The 14,568-nt window shown below is 51.8% G+C and overlaps 2 protein-coding genes, 1 long non-coding RNA gene and 1 other non-coding gene across 10 annotated transcripts in view; 2 read left to right on the top strand and 2 right to left on the bottom strand.

Annotated features, from left to right (window-relative positions):
* Positions 1-1,348, bottom strand: part of Desi2 (desumoylating isopeptidase 2) — a 48,991-nt gene extending 47,643 nt beyond the window's left edge. For 2 of the 4 annotated variants that reach the window (XR_011372133.1, XR_011372132.1), the window contains exon 1: positions 932-1,252. Coding sequence is in view for 2 of the 4 variants with exons in the window: in XM_070023175.1 (XP_069879276.1) it covers positions 932-973 (42 nt within the window). In the remaining 2 variants the exon portion in view is untranslated. Of the gene's footprint in view, positions 1-931 lie in introns of all 4 variants that reach the window. The other 2 variants (XM_070023175.1, XM_070023174.1) reach the window with 2 other exon arrangements.
* Positions 1,349-1,575: 227 nt separating this feature from the next.
* On the top strand, positions 1,576-14,503 carry LOC138827579 (uncharacterized). The gene is made up of 3 exons (XR_011372131.1): positions 1,576-1,658; positions 10,413-10,606; positions 12,952-14,503. It is a non-coding gene; the product is annotated as an uncharacterized lncRNA (long non-coding RNA).
* Positions 2,500-14,568, bottom strand: part of Catspere (catsper channel auxiliary subunit epsilon) — a 74,806-nt gene continuing 62,737 nt past the window's right edge. For all 4 annotated transcript variants that reach the window (XM_070023173.1, XM_070023166.1, XM_070023172.1 and 1 more), the window contains 2 exons: positions 10,246-10,299; positions 2,500-6,622 (listed from right to left, as the gene is read on the bottom strand). In XM_070023173.1, coding sequence (XP_069879274.1) covers positions 6,469-6,622; positions 10,246-10,299 — 208 coding nt within the window. In that variant the 3' untranslated portion in view covers positions 2,500-6,468. The remainder of the gene's footprint in view (positions 6,623-10,245; positions 10,300-14,568) is intronic.
* Positions 14,022-14,128, top strand: LOC138827614 (U6 spliceosomal RNA). The gene has a single exon (XR_011372137.1). It is a non-coding gene; the product is annotated as a U6 spliceosomal RNA (small nuclear RNA).

The raw sequence follows: 14,568 nt of genomic DNA, 5'->3' as shown, positions 1-14,568 counted from the left end.
GCAGAAGGGAAGAGTTGCAGACAGATGCCGTGCCCCATGCCACCTTCCCAGACATGCAAGCCCAGCTCCTTTCTACTTACATTAGGCTCTCCACTTACAAACAATGCGAGGGAATAAGAAGTAAGTGACAATCAAGACTCAGACTTTAGCCTTTCTGCTCTTCAGCACAGTAAGCCAACAGAAACGAAGGGAAATTTTTCTTTGATCAGTCCGCTTACAATCATTTTTGATCATTTTTGGAAGAGGTCATTACAAAACAAGCTGGCCAAAGGCTAGCCAACAAACCCAAGCAAGCACCCACCTACAACTCTGGTGGGTGCTTTTATCGGGGAGGTCTTTCAATTACAAAGATCAGGGCAAGCCAGTCCTCGAACTCGCAGTTGTTCAAAGTTAAGACGACAGGACACACAAGTTCTCCCCGCTCCTCCGGGGTGGGCGCGCCGGCCACCTGTTGCACCGCCCGCAAAGCGGTCTTCAGTTCAGGACGGGCATCGTTTACAAACGCAGCGGGGCTCCGTTCCCCCCAATCCCGCCCTCGTCCACGTGCACGAGGTCGCTCGGGAGGCGAGGGGGTGCCGGCTCCGGTTCACCCTGGGAGGCCGTAGCCCCCACACCAACGGCCGCCGCCCGGGGCACTCGGGGACGCCTGGCAGAGACCGGGAAGCGCCGAGGGGGCGGCCGGGCCCGGGGCCGAAGGGCCCCACGACGCCAGCCTGGCGGGAAGGACACGCCGGCCCCGCCAGGGTCGGAGCCGGGGAGCCGGGGGGGGGGGGGGGGGGGGGGGGGGGGCGGGCCCGAGGGCACGGAGGCCGGGCCCCGGGCTGCACCGGCGGGCGCCGGCGAGAGCCTGCAAGGCCCGGCCCGCCTCCCCTGCCCTCCCCGCCGCCGAGGCTCCGGGCCGGGGCCGGGGGCCGGGCCGCGCCGCACTCACCATGTCGTACACGTTGAGCACCACTAACTGGTTGGCCCCCATTCTCCTCGCCGCCGCCGCCGCCGCCGCCGCCGCCTCGCCTCACGCCGCTCCGCGTCCGCAGGGCGGGGGCCGCTCCCACCCGGCGGGCGTCTCCGGGGCCTGAGGCGGGCACTAACCGTCCAGCCCGGCCCGCCGCAACCGAGGCGGGAGCATCGGGCAGCCGGGCCGCGCCGGGGCCGCCGACAGGCGCCTGAGGAAGGACGGGGCCGGGCCGGTGGCTGCCCGCTCCGGCTCAGGCGCCTCCCCTCGGCCGCAGACACGTGGGGAAAGGCGGAGCCTGAGCGAGGGCGGGCCCCGGGCCGGCCCCGCCTCGGTGCCGGGGCTCAGCCCGCCTGCGCTCTGGTTCTCGGACGCCGCACCTCGGGACCTAAAATGGCGGCAGCCTCGGCTTCCAGCCGCTCTTGGAGGTTCGAGGTCTTGGAAAGACTACAATTCCCAGCATGCAGAGCGGGATTCCCCGATTCCCCCACCCCCACCCCTGCTCGCTACTGGACATTCAGAGGCGGGTCTCGGCGCCTTGGACTACAATTCCCAGCATGTTCTGGGGCTCTGGGGCATGTGGGGGGAGAAAGACTACATTTCCCGGCATGCACAGTGCCGTGGGTCTGTCACGCATCTTTCGCTGTTTGTCCTTGGCAGGTGGAGAAGTCTTTGAGCCTCCAGCGCCGGTTCTGCTGCTTTTTATGTAAGTTGTGTTCAGCCTGATGGAGCCAACGAAATGTGACCAAAAACCAATGGTGACTCAGTTTCCCCAACCCCCCCCCCCCGCCACCCTCTAGCTCCTCGCCCCCTTTTTGGGGTTGTGATAAGGGGGAAGCAATAGAGGACGGCAGGTCCTCGGCGTGAGATGGGGAGAGCGCCCGACGCCCCCGGAGGAGCCCAGCTCGGGACGGGGGGGGGGGGGGGGTCCACTCAGCAGACCTGCCGGGCAGGTCCGTCATTGGTGCCTTGCAGAAAACCAAAGGTGAAGCCACCGAGAGTCACCTTCGCCCGGCCGGACGGGGAGGGACTTCGTGAATTTTAGGCTGAGATCTGAAGGACAGAGTCAGCCTTGCAAATACCAGAGGTTCCGGCCTTTCCAGTCGAAGGGCACAGAAGGGCCCGACCTGGGGTATGAACCACCTTTCTGCAGGAGCGGAGGCCTTGGTAGTAAAATGAGGCAGGCAGGTAGAAGCCACACCCTGGAAGGGATTTTACACTTGTGCTAAGGCTTACGTGCTGGGCGTTTTGTTTGTTTTTGTTTTATGTTCCGGGGGCTTGAAATTCTGCTGGCACTGTCCCTAATCTTTTTTTTTTTTTTTTCTTGATTCAAAGCTAGTGCTCTACTCCTTGAGCCACAGTCCCATTTCCAGCTTCTTTGGTGCTTAATTGGAGATAAGACTTTCCTGCCTAGGCTGGCTTCGAACCTCCATAGATCTCAGCCTCTTGAGTAGCTTGGATTACAAGTGTGAGCATCAGCACTGGGTCAGGGCTTAGGTTTTAAAGAAAATTTGAGTGAGGCAACCACATAAATATGTACTGTGTTATTTATTTTATTTTGGGGGATTGATCGAATCTTGGAGTCTTTATTACACAGCAGGCTGCAGGCCGCCCATTGTAACAAAGGCTGGCAACCTGCAAATACACATAACATAGCTAGGAAACAGACGGGAGAGGAAAGAAAGAACAAAAACAATACCAACAAACCAACTCAGCTTCAATAAAGAGGCGAATTGGGACCACAGGACGACTGGAGACAAGCCAGGACACAGGACACGATCACGGAAATACGTGGCATGGTGTTGTACTGTGTGTTTTAAAAAGATTACTTCTGAGCCAGATGCTGGTGGCTCATGCCTGTAATCCTAGCTACTCTGGAGGCTGAGATCTGAGGATCATGGTTCAAAGCCAGCCTGGGCAGGAAAGTCTATGAGACTTATCTCCAATAAACCACTAGAAACTGGAAGTGGCACTGTGGTTCAAGGGGTAGAGTGCTCACCTTGAGCTGAAGAGCTCAGGGACAGCGCCCAGACCCAGAGTTCAGGCCCCATGAGCAACCAAAAAAAAAAAAAAAAAGATTACTTCTGTGTAAAGAAAAATGGACTTCAGAGAAGCAAAGGAGGTGGGAACAGGAAGGTCAGTGTGGTCGTTTGCGAAAGTGGCCAGTGTCTCCAGTTACCCCTCACCACTGCGAAGCATCTGGACTGCGACTTCCTCTGGCTGTGGGAGATTAACAAATGTGGTGAGACAGAGCCCCACTCTGGAGTTGAGACCTGCTGGCCTTTGAAGCCTGGCGACCACCACTGTGTGAATGAGTTTGGGGTCACCTCATGTATGACAAGGGACACAGGTGACGTCATTACCCACATCCAGCTGACATCTGACCCTGATGCGCATGAAACTTTCCTAAACTATCTCCTCCAGTCCAGTCACCTTCCCCCTCACCAAATGCACCACCACCCAAAGAACAGGGAAAGTGGTTTTTTTCGTGGGGGGGGCCCAGTCGTGGGGTCTGAACTCTGGGCCTGGGCGCTGTCCCTCAGCTCTTCAGCTCAAGGCTAGTGCTCTACCTCTTACCATTTCCAGCTTTTTCTGAGGAATCAAACCCAGGGCCTCATGCATGCAAGGCAAGCGCTCTACCACTGAGCCACCTTCCCAGCCCCTGATATTTTAAGTTGCAAAGTTGGGTTTGTTGGTTTTTTGCCGGGGGAGCGGGGGGGGGGAAGGGGGGGAGGCCATGTGGAAGAATCTGTTTAAGAATGACATGCACAAAGGTGGCGTAGATATTGATACCGGGGAAGAATGAGAAAATCACAACTGAAATATTTTGGAGGTAGAATCTGTGAAACTGGATTAATTGGTTGAATTTTGAATTCATCAGGAAGAGAGGGTACAATAATAACTTAAGAGACTTTTGGGGTGGGGTCAATGGTGATACCATTTGTAAGATCTGAAGCAACCAGGAGAGGTGGCTCACGTCTGTACTGTGAACTATTTGAAAGGTGTGGATCAGGAGGTTTGCAGTTCAATCCAGCCCTGGCTTAAATGATTAGCAGCCCTTGGGCTGGGAAAGTGGCTTAGTGGTAGAGTGCTAGCCTTGAGCAAAAGAAGCTCAGAGGTAGTGCCCAGGCCCTGAGTTCAAGCCCCAGGTCTGGCAAAAATTAATAGCCCTGGCTTTCAAAAAAAATTTTGTTTTTTTTTGTTCCTGTTGTGTGGGGCCTGAACTCTGGGCCTGGGTGCTGTCTCTCAGCTCTTCAGCTCAAGGCTAGCCCTCTACCACTTGAGCCACAGCACCACTTCCGGCTTTTTTTTTTTTTTTTTTTGCTGCTTATGTGGTGCTGAGGAATGGAACCCAGGGCCTCATGCATACAAGGCAAGCGCTCTACCACTGAGCCACCTTCCCAGCCCCTCAAAAAATTTTTAAAAGTCACCTAACAGCTGGACATGCCTGTCATTCCAACTATGTTGGGATGTAGGAAGATTGTGGTCCAAGTTAGCCAAAACATAAATGCTAGACCCAATCCCCAAAATAATTCAAGCAAAAATGGTTGTCAGCATGGCTCAAGTGATAGAGTACCTGCATAGCAAGCACAATGCCTTGAGTTCAAATCTCAGCACCACAAAAAAAGCTGTGAAGCCAGGTTCTGGGGGCTCTCGCCTGTAATCCTAGCTACTCAAGAGGCGGAGATCTGAGGACCTTAGCACAGCTCAGAGCAAACATCCTATCACAGTGCAGGAAGCCTGGGACGGCCCAGTGTCATTCCTGAGCTATTTGCCTGAGGCTAGTACTCTACCACTTGAGCCACAGCTCCATTTCTGGCTTTTAGCTGGTTAGAGATAAGCAGCTCTCAGATTTATCTTCTGGTTGGCTTGAACCTGGACCTTCACATCTTACCTCTTTAGTAGCTATGATTACAAGCATAGCCACCAGCACCTGGTGAGTTCTGGATCTGAATACTTAATCTGTTTTGGGAACTTCGTAAGGGACTCTGACTTTTTTTTTTTTTTCCAGTCATGAAGCTTGAACTCAGGGCCTGGGCACTGTCCCTGAGCTTCTTTTGCTCAAGGCTAGCATTCTACCACTTGAGCCACAGCACTGCTTTTGGCTTTTTCTGTGTATGTGGTACTGAGGAATTGAACCCAGGGCCTCATGCATGCAAGGCAAGCACTCTGCCACTAAGCCACATTCCCAGCTCAGACCATGACTTTTTATTGAGACAATTGCTCCAAGGACCCTCCCCTCCATTGTGTGTGTGTGTGTGTGTGTGTGTGTGTGTGTGTGTGTGTGTGTGTGTGTGTGTGTGTGTGTGTGTGTGTGTGTGTGTGTGTGTGTGTGTGTGTGTGTGTGTGTGTGTGTGTGTGTGTGTGTGCCTCACAGACTCAGTTGTTGTAGATTGAGTACTGGCAGCCCCGGTCTGTCATGATGGCAGAGTCGGCTCTTTTTTTTTTTTTTGGTCGGTCGTGGGGCTTGAACTCTGGGCCTGGGCACTGTCCCTCAGCTCTTCAGCTCAAGGCGAGCGCTCTACCACATGAGCTACAGCGCCACTTCCGGTTTTCTGGTGGTTTATTTGAGATAGGAGTCTCACGGTCTCTCCTGCCCGGGCTGGCTTTGAACCGTGATCCTCAGATCTCAGCCTCCTGAGTAGCTAGGATTACAGGCGTGAGCCACCAGCGCCCGGCTAGCAGAGTCGGCTCTTGACTGCACAAGCCGTGGTCGCTGCTGTGCTCTGCAGCTCTGATTTACCTCATGGATTTTGGCTTTGTGTAATTCTATTAGTTAAGGAGAGAATTTTATCTTTTTCTCAAAGTGTACAGTAGTTATTGCTGGGATTTCCATGTATAAAATCGTAGGTATCCCCATCTGATTCTGTGCGTGTGTGTATGTGTGTGTGCATATGCTGCCAGCACTGGAGCTTGAACTCAGGACTTACATGTTGTCCTTTCAGGTTATTGCTCAAGGCTGCTGCTCTACCACTTAAACCACAGCCCCAACTCCAGCTTTTTAGTGCTCAATTGGAGATAAGAAACTTATTCTGAGGTTAAGAAACTTATTCTGAGCACCAGAGTGGAATGTGGAAAGTTAGGATTGGAGCCTAGCACCAGCTAGGCCTGAATCCACCGCTAGAAACCCTCTGAAATCTGTTTAAGACCTTCTTTAATTCTGCACACTTTTGATAGATATTAACTACAACCATATGAAAATTTTTTATGCAAAGTACCATTTGGCACATCTGTACAGTTTTTACAATGTACTTTCATTGTTGGGAAGGATTATAATAACCAAAAGTAGTTTGTCTTAAAAATTCAGTATGACAATATCGAATATCTTAAAATGAGAATAAATGCCTTAATAACACAATCTATAGAAAGTATTGGGGAGTAATTTAAGAACATTTCTCAGATCTTGAATTTGATTCAAGTATTTCTTAGTCAAACACACTCAATGTGACTACATATGTACATACGCACACACACATATATTATATCCATATTTCCAGAACAAACTTTCCCTACCCCTAATTTTTCTTTTGTTTATTCTGCGACTTGTGAAGTGGATCATAGATGAACTGTCTGTAAACTTGCAGGTAGTAAAAGTAGCTGAAGACCAGGATGGACAGGAACACGAGTACCAGGACAAAGAGTAAGGAAACCACCAGGTAGATGTTTGGCCTGGAATAAGAACAATGACAGAACTCACTGGAAGTCTTTCTTCACACTTGCCTGTTAGTTCACTTAGACATACTAGAGCCTTGCCAGAGAGTACAGACTGCTAAGGCTTACGGCTGTGCTCCAGGGCTTAGGCACAGTGCGAGAGGAGGAGGAGGAGGGGGTAGGGGGAGAGGAGCGGGTAGATCCAGTGGCATTCAGGACTCTGAGTGGCAGGAGGGAACCTCCGGTGTCAGGCAGGAAAGCCCATTCTGAGGTATTACAATAGCTAGGTGAGTGAGGATGTGGGCTTTTTACTAAGTGAGTGGCTGAGGAGATGGAAAGAGATGGCTGGGGAAATGCACAGGGAACAGTGTTTTGTTTTGTTTTTCCTTAAGGGATGGGGACATGAGGTATCTTTAAGTTGCCAGGTTGGCCTTCAAAACAAACAAGCAAAACAAACAAACAAAAATAAACTCCTGGGCCCAAGAGGTTCTAGGTGGTCTACTTTGGGGTGTGTTGGCTTTAAGGGTCAGTCAGGTGCGCATGTGTGTGCATGTGCGCGTGTGCGCATGTGTGTGTGTTATTCGGCGGCACAGCCGTTGGGTGCCAGGCCTCTGCTCTGTGCTCAGGACTGAGTGGAGCTCTCGTGAGAGTAGCTTCACTTCTTAGGTCAAACACTTCCGTGCTGTTTTCCATTTTCTGTCCTAGTACTGTGTTGGTTTTTGGTTTCCTTTTATGCCATGATTCTTTTTGTGGGTGCTATAGCTCTCTGATTTTCTTTCTCAGCTGCGCACACATAAGCTGGTTCCAGAGTATGGTTTATTTTGGACCTTAATTAAGTGCCATAACCACTGGACAGCTTGCCAGGTGCCGTGCAAGGTGGCGCCGTGGACACTGAGTAAAGGTGGATGTGAGCCCATCCTTGGGGAGTTAACATGGTGAGGAACTGCTCACTAACCAAGTAACGAGCAGAGAGATCTGGAATCGCAAACTGTTAAAAGAGTCAAGAAGCAGAGAGAGGCTGTGTGGTGGGTGCAAGCCACAGTAGCACGGTTTAGTCTTTAGAGGTGAAGTTGATCGTGTGCTTCCATACCTACAGATGTGGTAAAGCAGGAAAGGAAGCCATTCCATATAGAGGAAGCGCCTGTGCAAAGGCCCTGTGGTGCAGGGAGTGCTGTGGACTGAATGAAGGCTGGAAGGTCCGAAGCTGAGGGGGGTGAATGGGAACAGAGCCAGAGAGAGTAAGCAATGTGAATCCAGGGTTTTGACTGCTTGGCATCGGGCTTGCCGCAGGGTGTGCCATTTCCCGGGAGAGGGAACTTTGGAAAACAGAGTCACCAGGAGCCACGATTCATACCACCATCGCCTTCCACTATAGTGGAACCAGGATGGATGCAGTTAGCCCCTTGGAGGACAGACGAAGGAGTGCAGGATTGGGAGGGGAAACACGTCCAGTTGGATGAGCCTCTGAGCAGTGCAGGAGGAGAGGTTAAGCGGGTTAAGACCAGGGGTCTGGAGTCAGGTGTGCACGGGTGGAGATCGTTGCTGGAGATGACAGAAGACAGGGCGAGGCTCCAAGGTCGGGGGGGGGGGGGGGGGAGGGAGGAGGGAGGAGGGGAGGGGGGGGAGGTTTAATGGCTGCTGGGGAGAAGGCCGGGCCGGGGAGAGAAAGAGGAAACGCCATAGTTATACAATAACCAAAAGAAGACCCAATGGTAGAGACAGAGCGCCCGGGAGGGCTGCCAGGGGACACGGGGCGGGCCTTGCGTGGACAGGGCTGTGGTCAGCAGCGAACCGGGTTGTAGGCAAGGCCGCAGTGAGGCCCAGATGAGCTCAGGCCGGAGCCTGTGCCCAGCCCAGCACCAGGCCACGCTGGCATTTTGAGTCTCTGCTTTTTTAGAGTAGAACCCAGCGTCAGGAATGATCTGGAAGAGGGAAAGGGCCCCGAGGCACATGGCACACACCTGAACACCGAGCGCAGGTGGAGCGGCGTCCTCGGGAGAGCCTCGTGCTCCCTCAGGAAGCAGTGGGAGGTGAGTTTGTGGGTTGGGGGGGGGGCAACCCCAGAGAACAGAATGGAGAAGCTGGAGAAGAGGGGGAAGGGTTGAACGCTGAAGCCAGAAGAACCAGGCTCTCTGCCCCTTCAGAGCGGTGCGCAGCCCCGGCTCCCGCACACGGCCCCGCACACCAGCCCCGGCCGGGGCACCTTTGGAGCCCTGGTGTTGAGGGGAGCTCAGCCTCAGCCATACCACAGGGGCGCAGGTACAAGCGGACAGGCCACACCTGCCTGATGGTGGCTATGTGTGCAGACAACTGCTTCCTATGCTCAGTGACCAAACATGCCAGCCCCAGGAGGAAGAGAAGGCGCTATAAAACAGTTCGGTCCATTTCCCACAGTTGTTCAGGACTAACTCCTCCCACCTGTGATCTAGCTGTTCAGGAGGCTGCGCCCTGAGCGTGGCAGGTAGAAGCCAGTAGGGGCAGGAAAGTCTGTGAGGGTCTTATCTCCCATGAACTACCAAAAGGGAAAAAAAAAAAAAAAGCCAGAAGTGGAGCTGCAGCTCAAGTAGTAGAGTGCCAGCCTCAGAGACAGTGTCTAATCCCTGAGTTCAAGCCTCTGAACCCATTCCAGAAGAAAAAAAAAGCTTGGCTTGTGCCTTTTCCCACAGGTGGGTCATTCAGACCTCCACCCTTGTATTCGCACAGGCATAAAACAAATATAAAGTCAGTAATATTTTTTGTGGTTTTTTTTTGCCGGTTGTGGGGCCTGAACTCTGGGCCTGGGCGCTGTCCCTCAGCTCTTCAGCTCAAGGCAAGCGCTCTACCACTTGAGCCACAGTGCCATTTGCGGCTTTTTCTGCATATGTGGTGTTGAGGAATCGAACCCAGGGCCTCATGCATGCAAGGCAAGCGCTCTACCACTGAGCCACCTTCCCAGCCCAAAGTCAGTAATGTTTTAAATACAGCACAAGAAACAACTGTTTGGGTGCAAGGGGTAGATCCTGGAGTGTTGTGCACTCCTGTATCCAGCTTGCCTCCAATCCCTGTCTTCCACTTATACTGCACCTTGTACACAAAAACCAAGAGAGAGAAGCCAAGTCGCGCGAGGCTCTCCCTTAAGTGCTCTGCCAAGGACTGGTGCTGAACCAGAGACAGAAATGAAGGCCTTCGTGGCTTGCGCTCCGAATGCTTTGGCAGGAGGGGCAGTGGCTCAGGGTGGAGTGACAAGGCCCAGCCGGTCCCTACCTCGGCTTTCTGCCAGCCTGCCAGGGAGGCGTGCTGGGGGCAGAATGGGCCGGGTGGCTGAGTGGGTTTAGAACCAGCGGGATGCGTGGTGGATGAGCGGGAGTCCCTGGTCCGTACCACACAGACGCTGTGTGCAAGCCGTCCTACGTGGACATGGAAATAGGAGGACTTCAGGAAAGTCACACGTTTCTATCATCTGGGAGACGCTTCCTAGAGAGCCAGATCACAACAAAGCCAAGGCAGTGGGAAACACAGCCACCGGCTCTGCAGTGAACACGTTGTGAATGTCGTGGCATCCACGTATTTGTGTAACAGGGTTGTGGCCGCCCTGCGCTTTGCTGCCCTTCCTTCCCGCCTCTCCAGCCCTCCCCACCCCCAGCCCGCGCTCAGGTCTTTACCTGGGAATCACTCCATAGGTCTCCACCGCAAATATGGTCGACAGTTTACAGAAACTGCAAATCAGAAAAGTCATATTGAAGATTAAATTAGATCACCTAGAACCTCCCTGCCTGTCTCTACGGCAACAATCAAATCAGCGTGGTTAAGGCGTCATTTTCCTGACTAGGTTCAGAAGAGGAGGCTCCTCGGTGGGGGCTCCATCTCTGTGAGGTGCCAGGCCCCCCAGACCCTCCTTCCACATGACAGCATCTTCGTAGTGGTTCCCAAGACAACGGAATCATGGTCACTGCGCTCCTGGGCACTCAGGAAGCCACAGAAATGGCAAACAGCGAAGGCCCAGCGCGTTACTGCTCGCTGGAGGTGAGTGCGAGTGGAGCACGCGCTGGCTCTGGGAGTGCTGGGGCTATGTGCTCTGTGTCCTCGTGGAAAACCCTTCCTTCTGCAGGCAGCTTGGATAGGCTAAGAAACTTGCAAATGTCTGCACCGTTGTTTGACAGAGCCTGGGTTTGAGTTCGACTTTTTTTTTTTAGTCCTGGAGCTTGAACTCAGGACCTGGGTTCTGTCCTTCAGCTTTTTGCTTCAATGCTAGTGCTCCACCACTTGAGCCGCAGCTTCATTTCCAACCCTTGGATAGCTTATTGAAGATAAGAGTGTCATGGGCTTTCCTGCCTGGGCTGGCTTTGAACTACAGTTCTCAGATCTCAGCTTCCTGAGTAGCTAGGCTGACAGGTGTGAGCCACGGGCCCTGCCCTGGAGCCCTGATGAGGGCTGTCGCCTGTTGGCTGCAAGTGTCAGGAGCTCCAAGGAGGGGCTGGCAGAGTCCATGCGCATGACAGCGTGATGCTGGCACAGAGGCAGGATGTGAGTGAAGAACCATGTGGGAGAGGACAGAAGAGCTGACGTCTATTGAGTTGTTTGCTAAATATTCAGCAATGTTAGTCACTTCTCAGAACACCCTAAGATGACTGGATGGGGGGGGGGTCTACGCTTGGGAGGCTGAGGCAGCAGATCACAAGTTTGGGGCCAGACTGGGTTATTTAGCAAGTTTTAAGCCAGTCTGGGCTATTATAGTAAGACTATGTCTCAAGAAAAAAATTATAAAATAGGGCTTACCAACCCATTTAGCAAATAAAGAAGTGGATGATTTGCATAAGCCTGAATTGTTCTTGGTCAGAACAAGGAAGGAACAGGAAGAGGACACCAGCGAACCATGAAGATGGCATAATAATCTCCAGTGTGTATCCCTTTAAACAAAGCTTCGGAATATGGGAACCCAAAATAGAGCTAGTTGGGCTGGAGGCTCACACCTGCCATCCAGCGTCTCAGGAGGCTGAGATCTGAGCATCACAGTTTGAAATGAGTGGAGAAAGTCCATTGAGACTCTTACTTCCAGTAAACTACCCAAAAAATGAAGCTGGAAGTGGAGCTGTGGCTCAAGTGGTAGAGCGCTAGCCTTGAGCAAAAAGCAGCTCAGGAACAGTACCTAGGCCCTGAGTTCAAGCCCCAGGACTGGCAAAACTATGAATCTGACAGAATGAAAACGTAAAACAGGCAAGTCCCTAAGGATACTTGAGAGTTCAGTATGCCCCTTTCTAAATGGATAGGACCAGAAGACAGAAAAGCGCTCTCCTCAGTCAAATAAAAATCCACATGCTGGAATCTCTACTGCACGGTTTAGAAATGAATCTAAAGACAGGGAAAGAGGGCTGTTAAGGAGGATGGCTCAGATGTAAGTTACTGGGCTCAGAAGCAGTGTTTTGTGGTGGTTTTCTAGGCTGAGGTATCAGAAAGGAGACAGTTGCATTGGAGTAGGCTCTTCCATTTCAGTAAGGATGAAGTGGAGGCCAAATAGCTCAACGGAGATGAAGGAGGCTGTGTTCCTCCAATGAACTATATTTTCCATGTGAGTAGACTTGGATGCATCCTGGTGGATTATGGGGACTCTAGGATTGGAATACACAAGCAGCTCTCCAAGCCCCCACTCAATCCTAACAACCAAAAGAAACCTAATGTACAACAGCTGACATAAGCCATTATAATAGAGGACCATGGAGCTTACCTTATTCCTACACCTGCCCGCTGGTATATTCAAAACCCCTTGATTTTATGAGAATCCTTAAGGAAGAAACCCAGGAAAACCTTTGCCTGAAACCTTCCCCATAGCTTTCTGCAGGGTAAATGTGCACTGGGAAAGCAGAAATGCCCAGCACTTACGGCTTTTATTTTCCCAGTGGAACCAGTCTACAGGTGGTCACTGGGTGGAATGGGAGCACAGGGAAGGTGGGTGCAGATGGAGTTCTGACTATTCCCTTCACAGCGGCTCCCATGTCACCTTCTATAATTATCCCTCTAATCCTGAATGCGTAATTGGGGAAGATGTGCGAAGTGTCTTAATAGATGGTGTAATTCCCCACGCTGAATTCTGCAAATAGCCCCGTGGAAAAGAGCTATTAGGAGTGGAAGAGGAAGACCATGGAAAGCACACATGGTACTCACTGCCACCAGGGCTGGGCTGTAGGTAGCTCACGCTAGAACACCTGCCTCGCATGCGCTAGCCCAGGGATGGAGCCTTGCACTAGAAGTAGTAGAGAAACAAAATCAAGTAAGATCACACTCCATTCCTGGGAGGATTGCTGAGGCTTGATCTTGTCGGCCAGAGCGCCACACTTCCTAGCGTCATGGATGGCTCTCTATTCTCTTTTCAGGGCCGGAGTACTCATTTTCTTATTTGGGGAGCAGCTGGGGGAGTCCATCCTAGAACTTGCCCTCCACCCAGGCCCCACCCTTCCCCATCGTTTGCCCCAGTGACTGTAGGTTTCCTGGCCTCCAGTTCAGAACAACTCTGCAAGGCCGCTGCAGGCCCTGTGCTCCCTGGGAGACCCGCCCAGGGCTTTGCCAAACCACACTGCAGCCCTGAGCACCTCTGTTCCCCAAGTTTACTTTCTTTACTGCCTCCAAAGCTGGTGATCACAGAAGACTTCTCAATATACTTCCGACAGGCCGGTCTTCAGCTCAAAGTCCACTTCCTAGGGAATCTGAGTCACAAACTGAGACCCAACTTTTGTCTCTCCCTTTTGAGCTGACAAGACTGGTGGATCTGGAGAATGGCTAGGAGACGGTCGTGAGATCATCAATGGCTTTCCTCAGGGCAAGTTGCATCACTGAAGCAAATCAATGCAAACTGAAGCAGCCATGAATGAGGTAAATCATTCCCTCCGCCTTCTTCCAGTCAGCAGAGAGGGCGGAGAAGACTGGAGCCAGGCTGCTTTCGTGCTCCCTGCGTTAGTTCCACCACATCCACTTCAGGACGCCACTGCCAGGGAGCTTGCTGCGTTCATGGTTTCACAGGACATTCGGCAGGAAGCATTGCAGCCTGCAGATACACGTGCCATGCCCTGCGGAGCACACGGCGCACCTTCCAGAGTGTAGACACGCTGCTGCTCGGGCTCCCGCCAAGAGAACAGGAGGCTTATTTTAAGTTTTTGCTCCAATTTGGATCTGAGGATAACCTGCCACACTTAGACATGCTTCTTTCCATAAATATGCATGACAGGTAGGTCCTGAGATCTAGGACTAGGACTAGGCTGCCCTTTCGGACAGCCCAGGCTGTGATGACCCCCACCAAAAATCAAGGTCTCTGAGTTACTCTTCACTGGCAGAAAGTTCCTTCTATTGTCAAGCCTCAGTTCCTCCTGCTGCAGGAAACTTCCTTTCTCTGCTGAGCCCTCTTCCCTTGGAAAAGAAGGATATCCACAGGAAGGAAAATGTAAAACCAGTGCTTGCTTCGGCAGCACATATACTATAATTGGAATGATACAGAGAAGATTAGCATGGCCCCTGCGCAAGGATAACACGCAAGTTCATGAAGCGTTCCATATTTTTATGGAACCAACCCAGATGCCCTTCAGTAGATGAAGAAAATGTGATATATATGTGTGTGTATATACATGTATATATTTGCAATGGAATTCTGTGCCTCCATCAGAAAGAATGACATCACCCCATTTGTTAGGAAATGGAAAGACTTGGAAAAAATTATATTAAGTGAAGTAAGCCAGACCCCAAGAAACAGGTCTCATGGTTTCCCTTATTTGCAATATCTAGTATATGTCTGGGACAAGCAGAAAAGGTCAAAAGCTATGTACATATGACCAGATAAGATGGTGTTAAGCGAAATGAACCCCAAGATAGGGACACAGTGGCTTTTTCTTTCTTGCTATTGTTCCTAACCTATTTATAATATACCATGTGATTTTTTTTGTTTCTTTGTATGTTCCTTCCCCATGGTAGGTAGAAGCCCTCTTTTCACTGTATTTGATGTC

Source organism: Dipodomys merriami, unplaced genomic scaffold (genome assembly GCF_024711535.1).
Source record: "Dipodomys merriami isolate MVZ:Mamm:240054 unplaced genomic scaffold, mDipMer1.0.p SCAF_158, whole genome shotgun sequence".
Classification (NCBI taxonomy): Eukaryota; Metazoa; Chordata; class Mammalia; order Rodentia; family Heteromyidae; genus Dipodomys; species Dipodomys merriami.
The sequence above is the reverse complement of the archived record's forward strand: the minus strand, read 5'-3'. Positions and strand labels throughout refer to the sequence as shown.